Here is a 13785-nt window from a genome sequence, read left to right on the forward strand (position 1 = left end):
CTCACTTTTTTTGTTGACTTAGCAATAATGGTACATCCTACGCGTCTCTGAACTTTTCTCTCACTTCCTTAAAGCATCAAATATGTTGAGTTACATATTCTTCATTCTCCTTGCAACAACTTTGTTTTGAATTCACCTCACTGTGGGGTTTTTACCTCTTCAACCTTTCTTTGCAACTCAAAATGTCAGGCTTTCAAAGCTTATATTTAGTGCCATTTACCCAATCATTATTTCACAATTTACCATTTTTCTTCCCATTTTCACCCATGTTGGCATCCTGCATCATGTGCCTTTTATTTTAAAATACCCAGTTTGTAGAACAGGGGTGCTTTAAAAGTATGTGGTGAGAATGTTTCTTTCATGTTTGTAAAACTGACCAGGTTGTGATGTGGCAGTCTTATGAGCAATGGAATGAATGCCAACAGATGTCAACCTTTAGTTTGAGTACTTTACAATTCCTTAATGGGGAGTTCAGCACAGTTGAAGAAAGGAACTTTCATCTTTTAAAAAATGAGAATTTAGGATGAAATGAAATTCTGCTATTTATGGATGTGTTTTCCCATTTGTGATTACAAATGTTTTGACTGTATTATGGAAGCTTTACTGTTAAGAGAAAATAGAAAAGAAACATAAAAACAAAGTACGTGTGATAGATGAGGAAAACAGCAAAAGGAAGTGGAGGATTGATGTGGTATAATAATCATTAAGCAATGCAGAATGCCTTCAAAAATCTGTTTGCAAACCAGAAAGAGAGATTCACTGTTTGGTCTTGGGCTCACCTTTGATAGTTTAGCTGGTGATTAAATTGTTAGATTCTTACATGTTAGCAGTTTTGGAGGCTGTTCTCATTGTACACCACAACATGTACTTGTCAACATTGCTGATTAAAGAATCAGCTGCTAATTTATATCTAGTTAGTGTAAGTATTACTCATGCTTGGTTTTTGAACCCTACTATAATGCAGTATTTACAAACGCATATAAATTATGTTTCAGTTAAAGCCATATTGATGTTCTGACTTGTCCACTACTTTCCAGTCTTACAATAACCTTTGATAGAGCTGGCACAAGGCTCTGTTGGTACACACTAAATAGATGATAGTTGATCTATCACAACTACTGATTTTCAGTAACTCCTACTGATTTGATAATTTGCTGTTTAAAGTCTCATTGTTTACTCCCTGAATGGCTTAGTTGGCAACTGCATGCCAAATGTGGATTTACTCTGTACAAGTGTTCAGAGTTAGCTGATCTCAGCCAGGCTAAAAGCCAAAGTTCTATAAGGAATTGAGAGAGGGAAAAATTAGTTAATCAACTGATTACTGTCCAGTAATTCCAGCTGCAGAGTGTGTATGTATGAGTGTCAGCTAGGAAACCGATTAGATTTGGCCTCCCCTAATCAGTCCTCCTAGTGCTTGTTCTTTTGGCTTACATTGAGGGATGCCCACTTGGACAATGATTAAGGAATGGCTGTCAGTGGAAGTGTATCATCACCCAATTCAACATAGTCCGAAGAGTTGGGATGGAAATCCAGCAGTACATGTGCATACATTCTGTGCCTACCTATCTCTTAGACCTTATCACTTTTGAGTTCCCCCTCAGTGGTATCAGATCCTATAACCTGCTTCATTCTCCCAGACCACAGAGCTACAATCAAATCACTTCTGGATCCCAAAGCTTTATCCCTGCTGCCAGACCCTGCGACCCTGCCCTTCTTTGGTAGTGATCATCTCCCTATCCTGACCATGCTGACATATCACTACATGATCATAATGTTTTGCCTGATACCCCACTTCCAATAAAAGCTCAAATTCATCATGAGTAGTACCAGAGGACATCAACTTCTATATAAATAATAGAGTATGTTAGTGTGTGTATGCATATAAGTGAAAAAATATCTATTCCAGTAGTGCTTAGCTCAATATACAAGTTGGTTGCATTTCCTACACGACAGCAGTGACTACGTTTCAAAAATACTGTGGTAATGAAAAATGCTATATAATGCAAGTGTTTCTATTCTAGAACTTCCCAGTTCGAGCACCACCTTGGTGTGCCACATTCACTGCACCAGCAGAACTTCCTCATGAACCTGTCGTTGAGTTGCAGTTTTTAATCAATTGTTCATTTCCATATTTTTGTCTTTAAATTGTTTTCTGTGGCAGCTATTAATTTAATTTGGAACAAGCTATTTTTTGAAAATAAAATAGGAACATATAAATCATGTTAATTTGAATAGAATTCTGTTGCTCTATTTTTGTGCCATAGTTCTTTACAGGCCTCCTCATAAGATAAAAGTAAAATTTTTATTGAATTTCTTTACATTTTAGCTCTTTTTGTTGCATTCTGCGCCACTCTTCAGTTTTCCACGTATTTCGTATTGATTTTTCTGAACATCTATATATATATATATATATATAGTGTTCCTTCAATCTTTCTTTGCTTTACTCATTTTTTTTCCATTGAATTGGATTATTTCTGTTGTGAAATCTTAATGCTGTTTGTCTAAAACGTCCCAACTGCTGCCCAAAAGTAAATCAAACCTTCTCACAGAATGTTCCTGGTTTTTTGAATAATGAGATATAAACCACAAATTTATCTAAATCTCTTTTAAACGTTGCCATTCTTCCAGCTTAACATATTAAGGAACATTTGTATGTTAAATTGAAAATAATATGGCCCTATTACACATTTATTTTTCTTGCAGTTTATTACTAGCATAAAAAATCATGGCCCATAACTTCCGCTCTCTGAAGGGGTCATACCTGGCAGGTATCCTAGAAGATGCACTGGGGTACCTCTCCCCAGAAATCACCATGCAAGTACTGCACAGGAATTGTCGTAAGAAGTTAAAACTTCAGATGGTCAGTTACTCTGCACTGGGAATAATTTGATACTAAAATTTAAATCCGTGACACTTCAACTCCTGAATAATTTTAAACCCCACAGGGCTCCGAGAGTCCCCTCCCCATCCCGCCTGACTCCCAGAACCCATTCACTCCCTCACCATGACTCTTACCCGTCTCACTGATCCCCTGCCCCCCATCAACTGACCATCAGAGCAAGCCTGACCTATTCTATCCTTCCACTGACTACCTGACCATTCCACTGACCACTTTCCCCCACCCTTGCCTCCTGACCCATACCCCAACAGCCCAACTTTGATTGCCACTTCTCAGATACTTTGGCCCATGTTTCTACCAAAAGTTGGTTGTTTCATAAATTGCATTTAAAACAATTTCTTATGAACTGTGATTTATGATCAAATATTAATTGAGATAGCAATGCTCCTCAATAGTTTAGCTATGAAGTTCTTGGTTTTTTTAGCCCTCTAGTGTTGTTGACTCAGCAAGACATTTCTGTTTCTCATACTATCTTATCCCTTTAGCCTCCTTGAGTGAACTTATATAATTAGTAACAAATTTTATACCCTGGGTATGCTTCTCATGGGAGTTAAATTTGAGACAGCTTATATACATTTTACTTATAATCCTTGAAGATTCTTCATTAAAGGGTGACTTTTCACCCATCTGTTTGGGCTAGATTTAAACAAGGTATTAAATGATGTATTAACCCACTCTACTATTCTATCTTTGACTTAAATCTAACAGTAGCTAACTGGCATAATAGTGATGTTACCTTCTCCTTTTATGCCAATTAAATACTGACAAACTTTTCTATGTTGTCTATAAAAATTCTAGTCCAGAAATTGAGCGATTGTGATGTCAGTTCTGTGTCTCTCTCCCTTTGGCCTTCTAGTTGCATACAAAAGACAAATCAAAGTATTTATTTTTGCGGAATAATTTGTCCCTTTCAACCAAAGTGTAATACAATTGCTAATTTGAACTTTAGCCCATCATTAAGCCACACTTTTCATGTTACCAAATCATTGACTGTTGCTGAAAAAAGAGAAATTGAAGCTTTTCACCTTGTATTCATCAGGACACTCCATAAGAATACCAGAAGAAACTTTGACATGTCTCTTTATTTCAGCAATGTTCAAGGTCCATGCTACCAAATCACTAGTTGACTAGTTCTTTTCTGACACCAAATATTTCATGAATTTTCTAGCACCAACAAATATAAAATTGCCAAGTGGTCTGCACATTCACAAATTTCTGATCTTCTTGTATAATATAGCTGCACCTCATTCTCAAAACGACAAGTGTGAAATGGTAACTCTGATGTTATATGCATAATTTCAAATTCAGGTGCATTTAGTGTTCGAGTCATCCGACCATGAAGTTAGAGAAGTAAGATGTGAATATTTTGAATTAGAAGTATATATATCAATACTTTTATTTTACAATATTCCAGTTTTTATTTCTTTGAGTAGCCTAGCTATTTTAAAACATCAACTGCACCATATATTGAATTGGAGTTTGAATTTTTGAATGTGAACCATTCTTATCTAGATTAATTTAGAAATCAGATTGCATTTACAGAGAAGACATAATTGAATGGATGAAAGAATTTCAAAAGCTTTTCCAGTTAAATAATTTTGTTGAGTCTTCATCTGTAAATGTGTCTAGATTATGACATTTAAAACAAGATTTTATTTACCTTGTCTAGTAATGAAAAAGGTTTCTCCGAAACTTTTTTTTTAAACAATGTTCTTTCTCAGTTTGGCCTTAATTTTTAGATAGATCTACTTTACTCTTTGGACCTGCGTATATCTGTAATTGTTTAAACCAGTTAAAAACTTTAGAACTATAAAATATCACATAGCAAAGTAGTTCTGCTGAGGCTAGTTATGTATTTATTGCTAAAAAGAGACATCTTTTTGGGGGATTGATTCGTACTGAAGTAAGGCCTCCAGTGTAGAGGTGGCAGAGTAAATACCTGAAGAGTAATGTTGTCTGTGCTGCCGATCAATATCAGACCCACCATTGTACTCCAGGCACTCCCTTGTTAAAAACAAATTTGTTAATTCTGACAATTTAATTGCATTTCCCAGGGCTGATTTTAAGAGCATTTAAAGGGTTTTAGTGAATGAAAGTGCTCAGATCTTTTTTTGTTGTAACTATTGCTGCTATCCATGTGCTTCATGGATTACTTTTCCTTTGCAGTATACCAATATTCAGTCATATTTTCTTTTTTTTAATCAATAATATGTATTAGAATTAATACCTAATGCTGGATTTGGTATTTTGAACTTTGTTCTATAGCGATTGTTCTTGGTGATTATAATATAGCTACAAGCATCATCTCTGAACAATTACAATCTTGAGTTATGTTGCCAACTCAACAATTTTCTGGTTAACCAAGTAAAGCTTGTACATGTGGACTATACTTGTATCCAATGTATCCAAATACATTTTTAATGTTGGTAAAGAGCTGGCATTTTATTAACCAAACTTTTTGACCTTTGTTTTAATCTTGACTTTGTACTGCTGACAGTTGCACTGCAGCTCATGTGAAGTGGGAACATGTGAGGCAGTCCTCTCAGTGCAATTTTCATTGCTTGCCTGAGTTTGATTGTTTTCAGTTGACTCAATTTTTGCTTATGTAAAACTGAAAATATTTTTCATTACAATGTTTATTATGAAGAGCTGTTGTATTTTATTTAGTATTAGCAGGTCAGGACTTTTTAATAACTAGTAAAAGTTATTATCCACTGTTGGGCTATAAGCTGCAACTGGCCTTGTATGTGGTATATGTTGCTGCTAACTAAAGAACCTCAAGGGAGAGTTAATTGCAGGAAGGCCATGTTAAATATTTGTATGGGAGTTTTTTTCCCTACAGCAAACATTTTTTTTCACCTTTGAATTAACAGTTTACAAAAATACTTGACAATTTGTCTTCTCTACACAAGCTGAGCAGCTAAATTTAAGACTACAGCATACAATTTAGACCTTGTCCTACTAATTGTTTTTCAGGCCTTGAATAATTTGCTATTTTATATAGATTTTTTAAACTATCTTATTGCAGTTGAGTGGAATGAAGGAGACCATTTGAGCTGTTAAATAACCAAGGTATGTTGAGATATTTGTATCTATGTTGTAAAACAATCTGGAAAAAGACAGCATTGTATTTGGAGGACAAATTTGAAACATGACTGATTTAGCAGGCCACTAGGGACTATATTACTGTGGTATACTAATAGATTGAATTGCTTTGTTTTCTTGAAATAATCATAGTAAAATTGCATATTTTTGTGACAAGCGTGATTTTGGAAAAGTAAATACGATTCTGCTAGACTAGAATGAACTAATGAGATATAATGTTTCTATATTTGTTGCATTTCTGAAATATTAGAGGCCCTGTTTGTATAATTATGAGAAATTAGAAATTATGAGAAATTTAATTCCCAGGTATTAAAGTTAGGATATAGGGAGAGAGAAAACACACAGCAATGTTGACTAATTAAATAGCTTAGCAAATGTGAATAATTAAAATATTATAGATGAGGAACATTTGGTATCAAATATGATATATTTGGGTCATAATGAGAGAGATTCCATATAACTGCTGTGAATTAATGTATATGACTGACTTTGGAGGCAGTTAATTTTGGTTTGACATCATCTGAAGAAGTTGGTCTCACTTTTTGGTCTTCACACCAGCTACAGTTCAGATGAAGAAATATTTTTGAATGTAAAAATCACATGCCCTCCATTTAAATTGCAATATTAAAACATCAATATGAGCACAATCATGTTTTTAAAATGTTTTAATTTTTTTAAAGTTCTCTGTTAACCTAATATCAATGAGCATATGATGTACATGTCTTCTATTTATGCATTAAGTAATGATGTACTGATGTGAAATACTGTGTTGTTGCTAGTATGGAGAGACAGATGTAATACTCAGTACTGATGCTTTGCATCTCTCGAAGAAGCGTATCTACACTTTCAACAGCCAAATGAAGTGCAAATTATTGTGGTCATATTTTGTTTAATTTGCTGAAGAGGGGCACTGATAATGTGTGGAATTGTTGAGTATCTGCCAAAACATTATCTCATAGAAACACTAACATATTAAACAGTGAAATGGTCAGAAACCATTTTCCTAAATACGATCCACGTGGTAAATGAAGAAAACACTATTAACAACAATCAGGAAACTTGGGGATGTGTTTTTATTTTTTGAATTGTCAAAAGTCTTGAGCGTTGTCGTGTTTTGATAGTCTTTCTCTTCTGAAAATTAGTCTCTTGGAGATTAGTCTCGTTGTGAAATGGTATTATTTATAATGAGTGTTAATGGCAGGAGTTAAAACAGAAAATAGAAAAATGTGAATCCAGTTTTACAGTACTTTGTACCCACACTGCAGACTATTGTGTTGGGTTCAGTTCCAAGTAACTTGGGTGCCAAAACCTTCTGAAGCTGCACCTTTACTAAGGCATCAAATGACCATGTTCTTGGAATAACTCAATTTGTGAACATGTGAACTTTTTTTGGCTCCATTATTTAATACCACCACCACCACCCCCACCCCCCCACCCGGCCCCCCATTTATTGAAAGTATCAGTCATTTCATAGGCTTGGATTATGTTTTTAAATGTGGCAATTAAGTTTTCAAAATGATTGTCACAATCGTCACAGTAAGACTCTGGAGCAGTTTGAGCTATTTCTGCCAAACTGTTTAGCTATTTTATATTTTTTGTTTAAATATATTTAAAATTTCAACAGTACTAAGGTTAATGGAAATATTTTTTAAAGTGCTGTTTTAATTTTCGTTTTATAGCATTGCCTTTTTATGATAGTGTGTTCCAATCTAAATGCTTCTTTTAAACGCAAGTAATTTGAAACCAAAATTTAGTAAAACTGAAATGTACTAGGCCTGCATTTTAACTATATTTGTTAGAATCACCAGGTGAACATAATTCTTGTACAAAATTGTTTTATCTCCCTATTTAATATGATCAATTTTAACATTTAATGTGAAGTTTTATGGCTCATTCCTGTACCGCAAACAAAAATTTCAAACACTGTAGACAACATTTTCAAATTCTATGATGGGCCACTGTGTAAAATTTAATTACTAATCCCAAGGAAAGTTTAATTGGCATTTTTCTTGTATTTCGTGAAAGTCATTGCCTTTTAATACAGATCGGCAAAAAGCAGCTGCCATATGTTATTTAGTTTGTCAGTCTGACTTGTGCCATTGTAGCTAAAGTCAGTGCGGAGTGAGTTTAGTCGGAGGTTGTCTTTTCTAATGTAATCATTTTGCCGGATAGAGCAAGAGTTCGAAACATCTCTGCATGGTAAATTTTGTGAGCTGCGTTTGTCCCTAAATCTCCTTGGCGTTACTTTTACTTTTGAAATACTTGTTAATGTGACGTTTTAATAATTGCAATTGGAGGGCGCCAAGAACTTAATAATTGGAGTCGGTGAAAATGTTTTAGATAGCTGCTGAAACGAGTACTTAATCGGTTGATGGTAATTTGTTCTGGCCTGAAATCTGTGGCTGCTATGCTATCTAAGGTTACAGCGGGTTGACTTCAGCCTTTACGTATTTAATTTTACGTGGAGCGAAATGTTGAAGTTTCGTAACGAGACTCATTTTTAAAAAGTTAAATAGTTTTACTTTTCTGTCGCATGGAACTCATGAATATACTTTTGCTTTATTTTGTACAGATGTTTTTGCCAAGCTGCTTTTCTAGTCGGCGTTTTTAGTTGTGTTTTCTTAAATGCGATTGACGTTTTCTGAATTTTATAACGTTAGTCCATTGGTATGAAAGGAAGGTTTGTTGTGATCTAGTACAACTTGGAAGGGCACAGCGGCTCTCCGTAACCTGTGACCCGGTTCTCTTGGTATCTGGTGAATACCATTTGATTTGAATACCCGACGCGCGTTATATAAATCTATAAAAATGCCACTACACTAAAATGAAGACGGAATGGTCAAATTCAAACGTGAGCAATATTCTTAATACAGATCTCCTTGAAATAAAATGAGTTCCGAGGGTACTGAAACGTTCCTGCTTCTAATTTTAGCAGTGGAACTTCTCATAAAACTGCAACCCTTTTTGAAGTCGAGATTATAAATGTTGATCACGAGTGAAAATTCTCGTTTTTTATGAAATGTTGAACTAATGCCTGTAATCGACATTTTTGTGGTTGTTAGATCTTTCATTGTGATCCTGTTTGGACCCGACTTTCTTAGTTTCTCATGGGTTTGGGTCGTCTACGTTGGCAGGTTCTGAAGATGATGTGCTGGCTAAAGGCAGACAGTCCATTCGAACCCAAGCTGTGGGCAACCAGAACTCTGAAAGCGAGATTCTGCTGGAGGGAGATGACGATACGCTCACTTCACTGGAAGAGAAGGAGATTGATAACATGGCGGGTAAAATAATTTATCTTTCTTTACACCAGCTTAACGTTGTAACTAAAGCTTCATGTGTAATTTCACAAGCTCAGTCCGGGGACTGTTGCTGGGACAGTGATGAATTGGCCCGATCCTAATGAAGCCAATAAAAATATCATTTTCCTTCGCAATTGTATCAGGAGCTCTAACATTACATTAGCATTTGGCTTTCCCCATTTCCCCGTGTGCCTGATTTGTCTCCGTGCACTTCATTTCTACTCACCTTGAAAAGTTTGCAATGAAATGACATGACTGTCGAGTTTTGTTTTTGAAGTGCCCTGTACCACAGTGACTGATGTGATTTCCTGCCGCCGATAACTTTATAGCGGGTTTAAATATAGACCCGAATCCCAAGCCTCTTAAAAACAGACCTCTAAAGGGCGAGTCAGCCCGTGTTGTCCATTATGTACCCAACATGGTTACCCACTTCTGTTCGTATAGCCTTTCAGTCGTCGTAAATACAGTCAACTTTGGTCAAATTTGACTTGAGAACTGCAGGGAAAAGTTAAGCCTAAAAGCGTAAATATAAACAAGCTTAATTTTTCCCCCATATTTGATTATTGCGTAAAATGAGTTTACAGTTTATTCTCCACGATATTCAGACGTGACATATGTTAAGGAATGTCACTTTATATGTGATATCTGTTGTATTTCCTCATTTCTTATCTTCATCCGTTATCTGGTGAGTATTGTTAAACAGGAGGAATAATGTCCCAATAAATAAATATGTCCCAGGTCGCATCAGAAAGAGTTAAAATGCATTCGTCACCCGGTAGATGGCTAGCTCTGGGAATAGTTCTGGGCAGATGGGAGGTTCGTCGAAGATCTCAATATTAAATTTAAAAAATGATCCGATCATATGTAAGGTGATATTCCATTCTTTCAGATATCCAATAGATAACTGCCGATGTATTTCTCTATGACTGAATTTCGGAACAGGTGGCATTGCTGCTATCTCTGGCTGTGGGGTGGCTGGGTAGGAATGGAGCACGGATGTTACCGCGCTGGGAAATGGAAAGGGGAAAAGAGGATTAACTGCTGCCATTGGCGAGGAAATGGGGTAGCTGCCATGGCTGGATGCAAAAAATAAGAAATGTGTTATCCCCTAGGTTGGTGGTGGGAACAGATTGCTGTGACTGCGGAGAGAGGGGGCAGATGTCATCAAGGGGGCCCAAGCGTGTAGCCGTTTTGGGGGGGGGGGGGGGGTGTTGGGGGAGGGGTGCCGGAATGCGAGTCTGAAAGCAAGCAAGGACACAACCTGCAATACAGAGTGAAATGTTCTAAAGCACTAAGAGTTCAACAATTATGTTGTATTTTGACCGTTGCTTAAAACCGAATTCAATAAACATAATTCAAGGAAATATAGCCCAAAGATGTGTTATGCTTGCAATCTGTATGCCTAATACCTTTAGAAATGATATGTTTCATATTTGGGATCTTTCGTATTCTATAACACGGCATTGAAGACAGCCACCTTAATTTAAATTGCATTGTATAGCGCTACATTTTGGAACTGTTTATTTTAAATGATTTCATTTCTATGTGTATAGGCAAATAACACCGTGTGATGCGTAAATGTTGTTTTCAACTTCCCAGTAAAGTAACAAGTGTGAAATTGTTTTGCGATGTAACCACTTTCCCAGTACAGCGCAGATATCCGTAGTAGAAAGTGTAAAGGGGTGAGAGCAGGGTTTAATTATAAAATCTTGACATTGGGAATAGGATTAAGCAGTAATCCTTTCTAATAAAGTCTGCAGTGTAAATTAACTGGAAGTTATCAGGGGTCTCCTATAGGAGCCATGGGCTGTATGCAATGCCAGATCATTGCAGATGGCTGCTGTGTTCTCATTGTAATTGAATGTCTCACCGTGATTGAAAAATGTTATTTCTCTCCTGTATTACATGTTAATGCATTAAGGGCACGGCGAGACGGCAGAGAACACGAGATGGTGATTCCATCCATTTTTGAAAGAGCTTGGGGAAATCAAGGCGGTTTTGTATCTATCTGCTGACCATCTGCAAACACAGTATATTGTAGACTGGGAATAGAGGACAAATCCTGCTCTAATCTCACATGAGAATCGCCTGCTATTGTCGAGATGGCATACATTAAGATTGATGAGAGATTAAAGACTACTCGGGTCTAAGCAATCAATGAAAATGACAATTAATTTGGAAATTTTTTGGCAATTACTCACAGAATGATTACCTCCACCAGTTCGCGGAGCGAACCCGATTTCGATGTCGAATATATTTTTAACATAAAGCCGTCAGTCGAATAGCGAAATTTTGCGCTTCTGAAATCTGCACAGGCCGCAGTTTGAAATACGGCCCCGGGCGCTTTTTCTTTTAGTACATTCATATGGTTAGGCATAGTGTATACATTTTCTAAATCACATATTAAAAATAAATGCAGAAGAAAGTAGTGGCTACCGTATTTCAGCCTCTAGGATGCTCCAATATGATTTTATGACATAAATGGGTTAAACCTATCTATTGTTAAAATATTTCCCTTCACCTTCCTTCACAGAACTTTCATAGTTCTGTCCTTTGGAGCACATCAAATAAAACACCTATCAGTTTTGGATGTTTATATCTAATGTTTTAATACTTTTGTTTCGAAATAATCCTTCTATAAATCCCGTTGTACTTAGTAATTATTACAGTGCCGTGCATTCAGCTGTATACCAACCGGGCAGCTGTGAAATGTGGATTCCCGGCATCTGACAGCAAGGACAATTCCCATAAAAGCTGCGCGCAAATAGAGGGGGTTAAGAGGCGATTTTTTTCATCAGTTGTTGTTCCAAAACTAAGTCATTGACCATTTCTAAGCCTATTAAGTAAAATATACATTTTAATCGCGGTGTAAATTGTATGAGTATTATGTATTGGTAAATAAAATAGCTGTACTTTAACAGGTCATCCCACAAGTTAAATCAAAATCTGTAAATTTTGTTACAATTACGGCAAACTCCTTTGCAAAAATCTCCAAAAACGTGCAAACGTTTGAATTTTTAATACATCACTAGTGTAATGTTTACACAAAATGTAATGTGATTGCTTTCATTTTCAGATTTGTTTGCAGATATTTTTCTTGCTGCCTTTTTATTTGTTTGTAAAATCATATTTTGATTAAGCTTCTACTTGTCTAAAAAAAAGCTAACAGCTGTCAGTAAACCATCCTATTTCTTTCCAGGACCTGTGAATTTCACCACTTCTGTCCAGCTCATAGCTCCAGCTGTCGTTGCTAAGGGAACGCTGTCAATCACCTCTTCCGAGCTCTACTTTGAGGTGGACGACGATGATCCCGGTTATAAAAAACTAGACCCCAAGGTAAGACGGCGCTGACACAACTGGGACTTTGTTTAAGTGACAGTCCTTAAATACTCAAGATTTTAACCCCCAGAACAGCTGCTGATGCGCATAACGTTGCTTCATGTACGTGATCGGGCAGGACCTCGTGCATTCATTAGAAAGTAGCGAAATGACAATGACTTAGCTACCTTACAGATAAAACAGCGCTACTGTAATTGCAGCAGAAATTTTATGGTATATATTTAATACTGAGTCTGCACCGTTATATAAAATTCCGTTCCATCTGTTAATTGTGCAGCTTTTAAAGTTGAAACAACCACTTTTGCTTGTTATCGAATGTTTTACACCATAAATTAGTTTCATTAGTCTGTTGTAATGCAATATGTTAATATTACATTTTATTTTGAAAATGATGCTTTGTTACCAATCCTAAGCCTTATCTGTGTAGATACTTAAGAGCAAAGGTAAGCATTATGAATTTAAAGTGTATTTCTTCTCCCCAGATGCAAATAAATCTGAAATACTAATACCTTACTAATCATATCTATCGTTAGCAGTTTCTGCCCGATTCAGCAATCCTAATAATGGAGGTTTCTCGCTGCTTGTATTGGCTCAGAAAGCACAACGACCCAGTGTGCTTTATGACTATGCTTTATTGTGTTTAGCAACACTTACTATAATCTTCCTAACTTAAAAATTGTTCCTGTTATTTGGTTCATTGTTACATTTTGGAAATGCTGACACCAGCAAGAATGAAACCCCTAATGAATTACGTTTCGAATGAGTCAACAATAATTTTAAAACTTAATTTCATTGTATCGACCTACTTTGAATTTCAATGCCCCATTGTAAGACACATCAAGACCAGCAATAATGGTTTGTGAAGTTGCAAAGTATTGCTCAGTACCTAAATTAACTCAAAAAGTTGGATTTTTTTGAAAAAAATACGCAGTGCCCTAACTAGGTTGTCTAGCTGCCATTTCCGCGGTATCCACCAAGATTATGCTCTCTGACCATTTTGAGTAACTGGGGTTCAAGCCTGTATTTCGCTTCCAGAAATATCTATGGAAGCGTCTTTGATTTTGTGATCGAATATACTGGTATGGTATTGCTGTTGTGCTCAGTCTCAAACTTTAAAGTGCCAATTTTAAGGTGCGGAATAAA

The 13785-nt window shown here is 36.2% G+C and overlaps 1 protein-coding gene across 1 annotated transcript in view; it reads left to right on the top strand.

Moving 5' to 3' along the window:
• lrba (LPS-responsive vesicle trafficking, beach and anchor containing) overlaps positions 1 to 13785 on the top strand; it is an 888619-nt gene that overhangs the window by 494348 nt on the left and 380486 nt on the right. The window contains exons 38-39 of the mRNA XM_080192970.1: positions 9139 to 9285; positions 12503 to 12639. Of these exons, the coding sequence (XP_080049096.1) occupies positions 9139 to 9285; positions 12503 to 12639 (284 nt within the window). The remainder of the gene's footprint in view (positions 1 to 9138; positions 9286 to 12502; positions 12640 to 13785) is intronic.

This window comes from Carcharhinus amblyrhynchos, chromosome 1 (genome assembly GCF_965287045.1).
Source record: "Carcharhinus amblyrhynchos chromosome 1, sCarAmb.v2.hapA, whole genome shotgun sequence".
Classification (NCBI taxonomy): domain Eukaryota; kingdom Metazoa; phylum Chordata; class Chondrichthyes; order Carcharhiniformes; family Carcharhinidae; genus Carcharhinus; species Carcharhinus amblyrhynchos.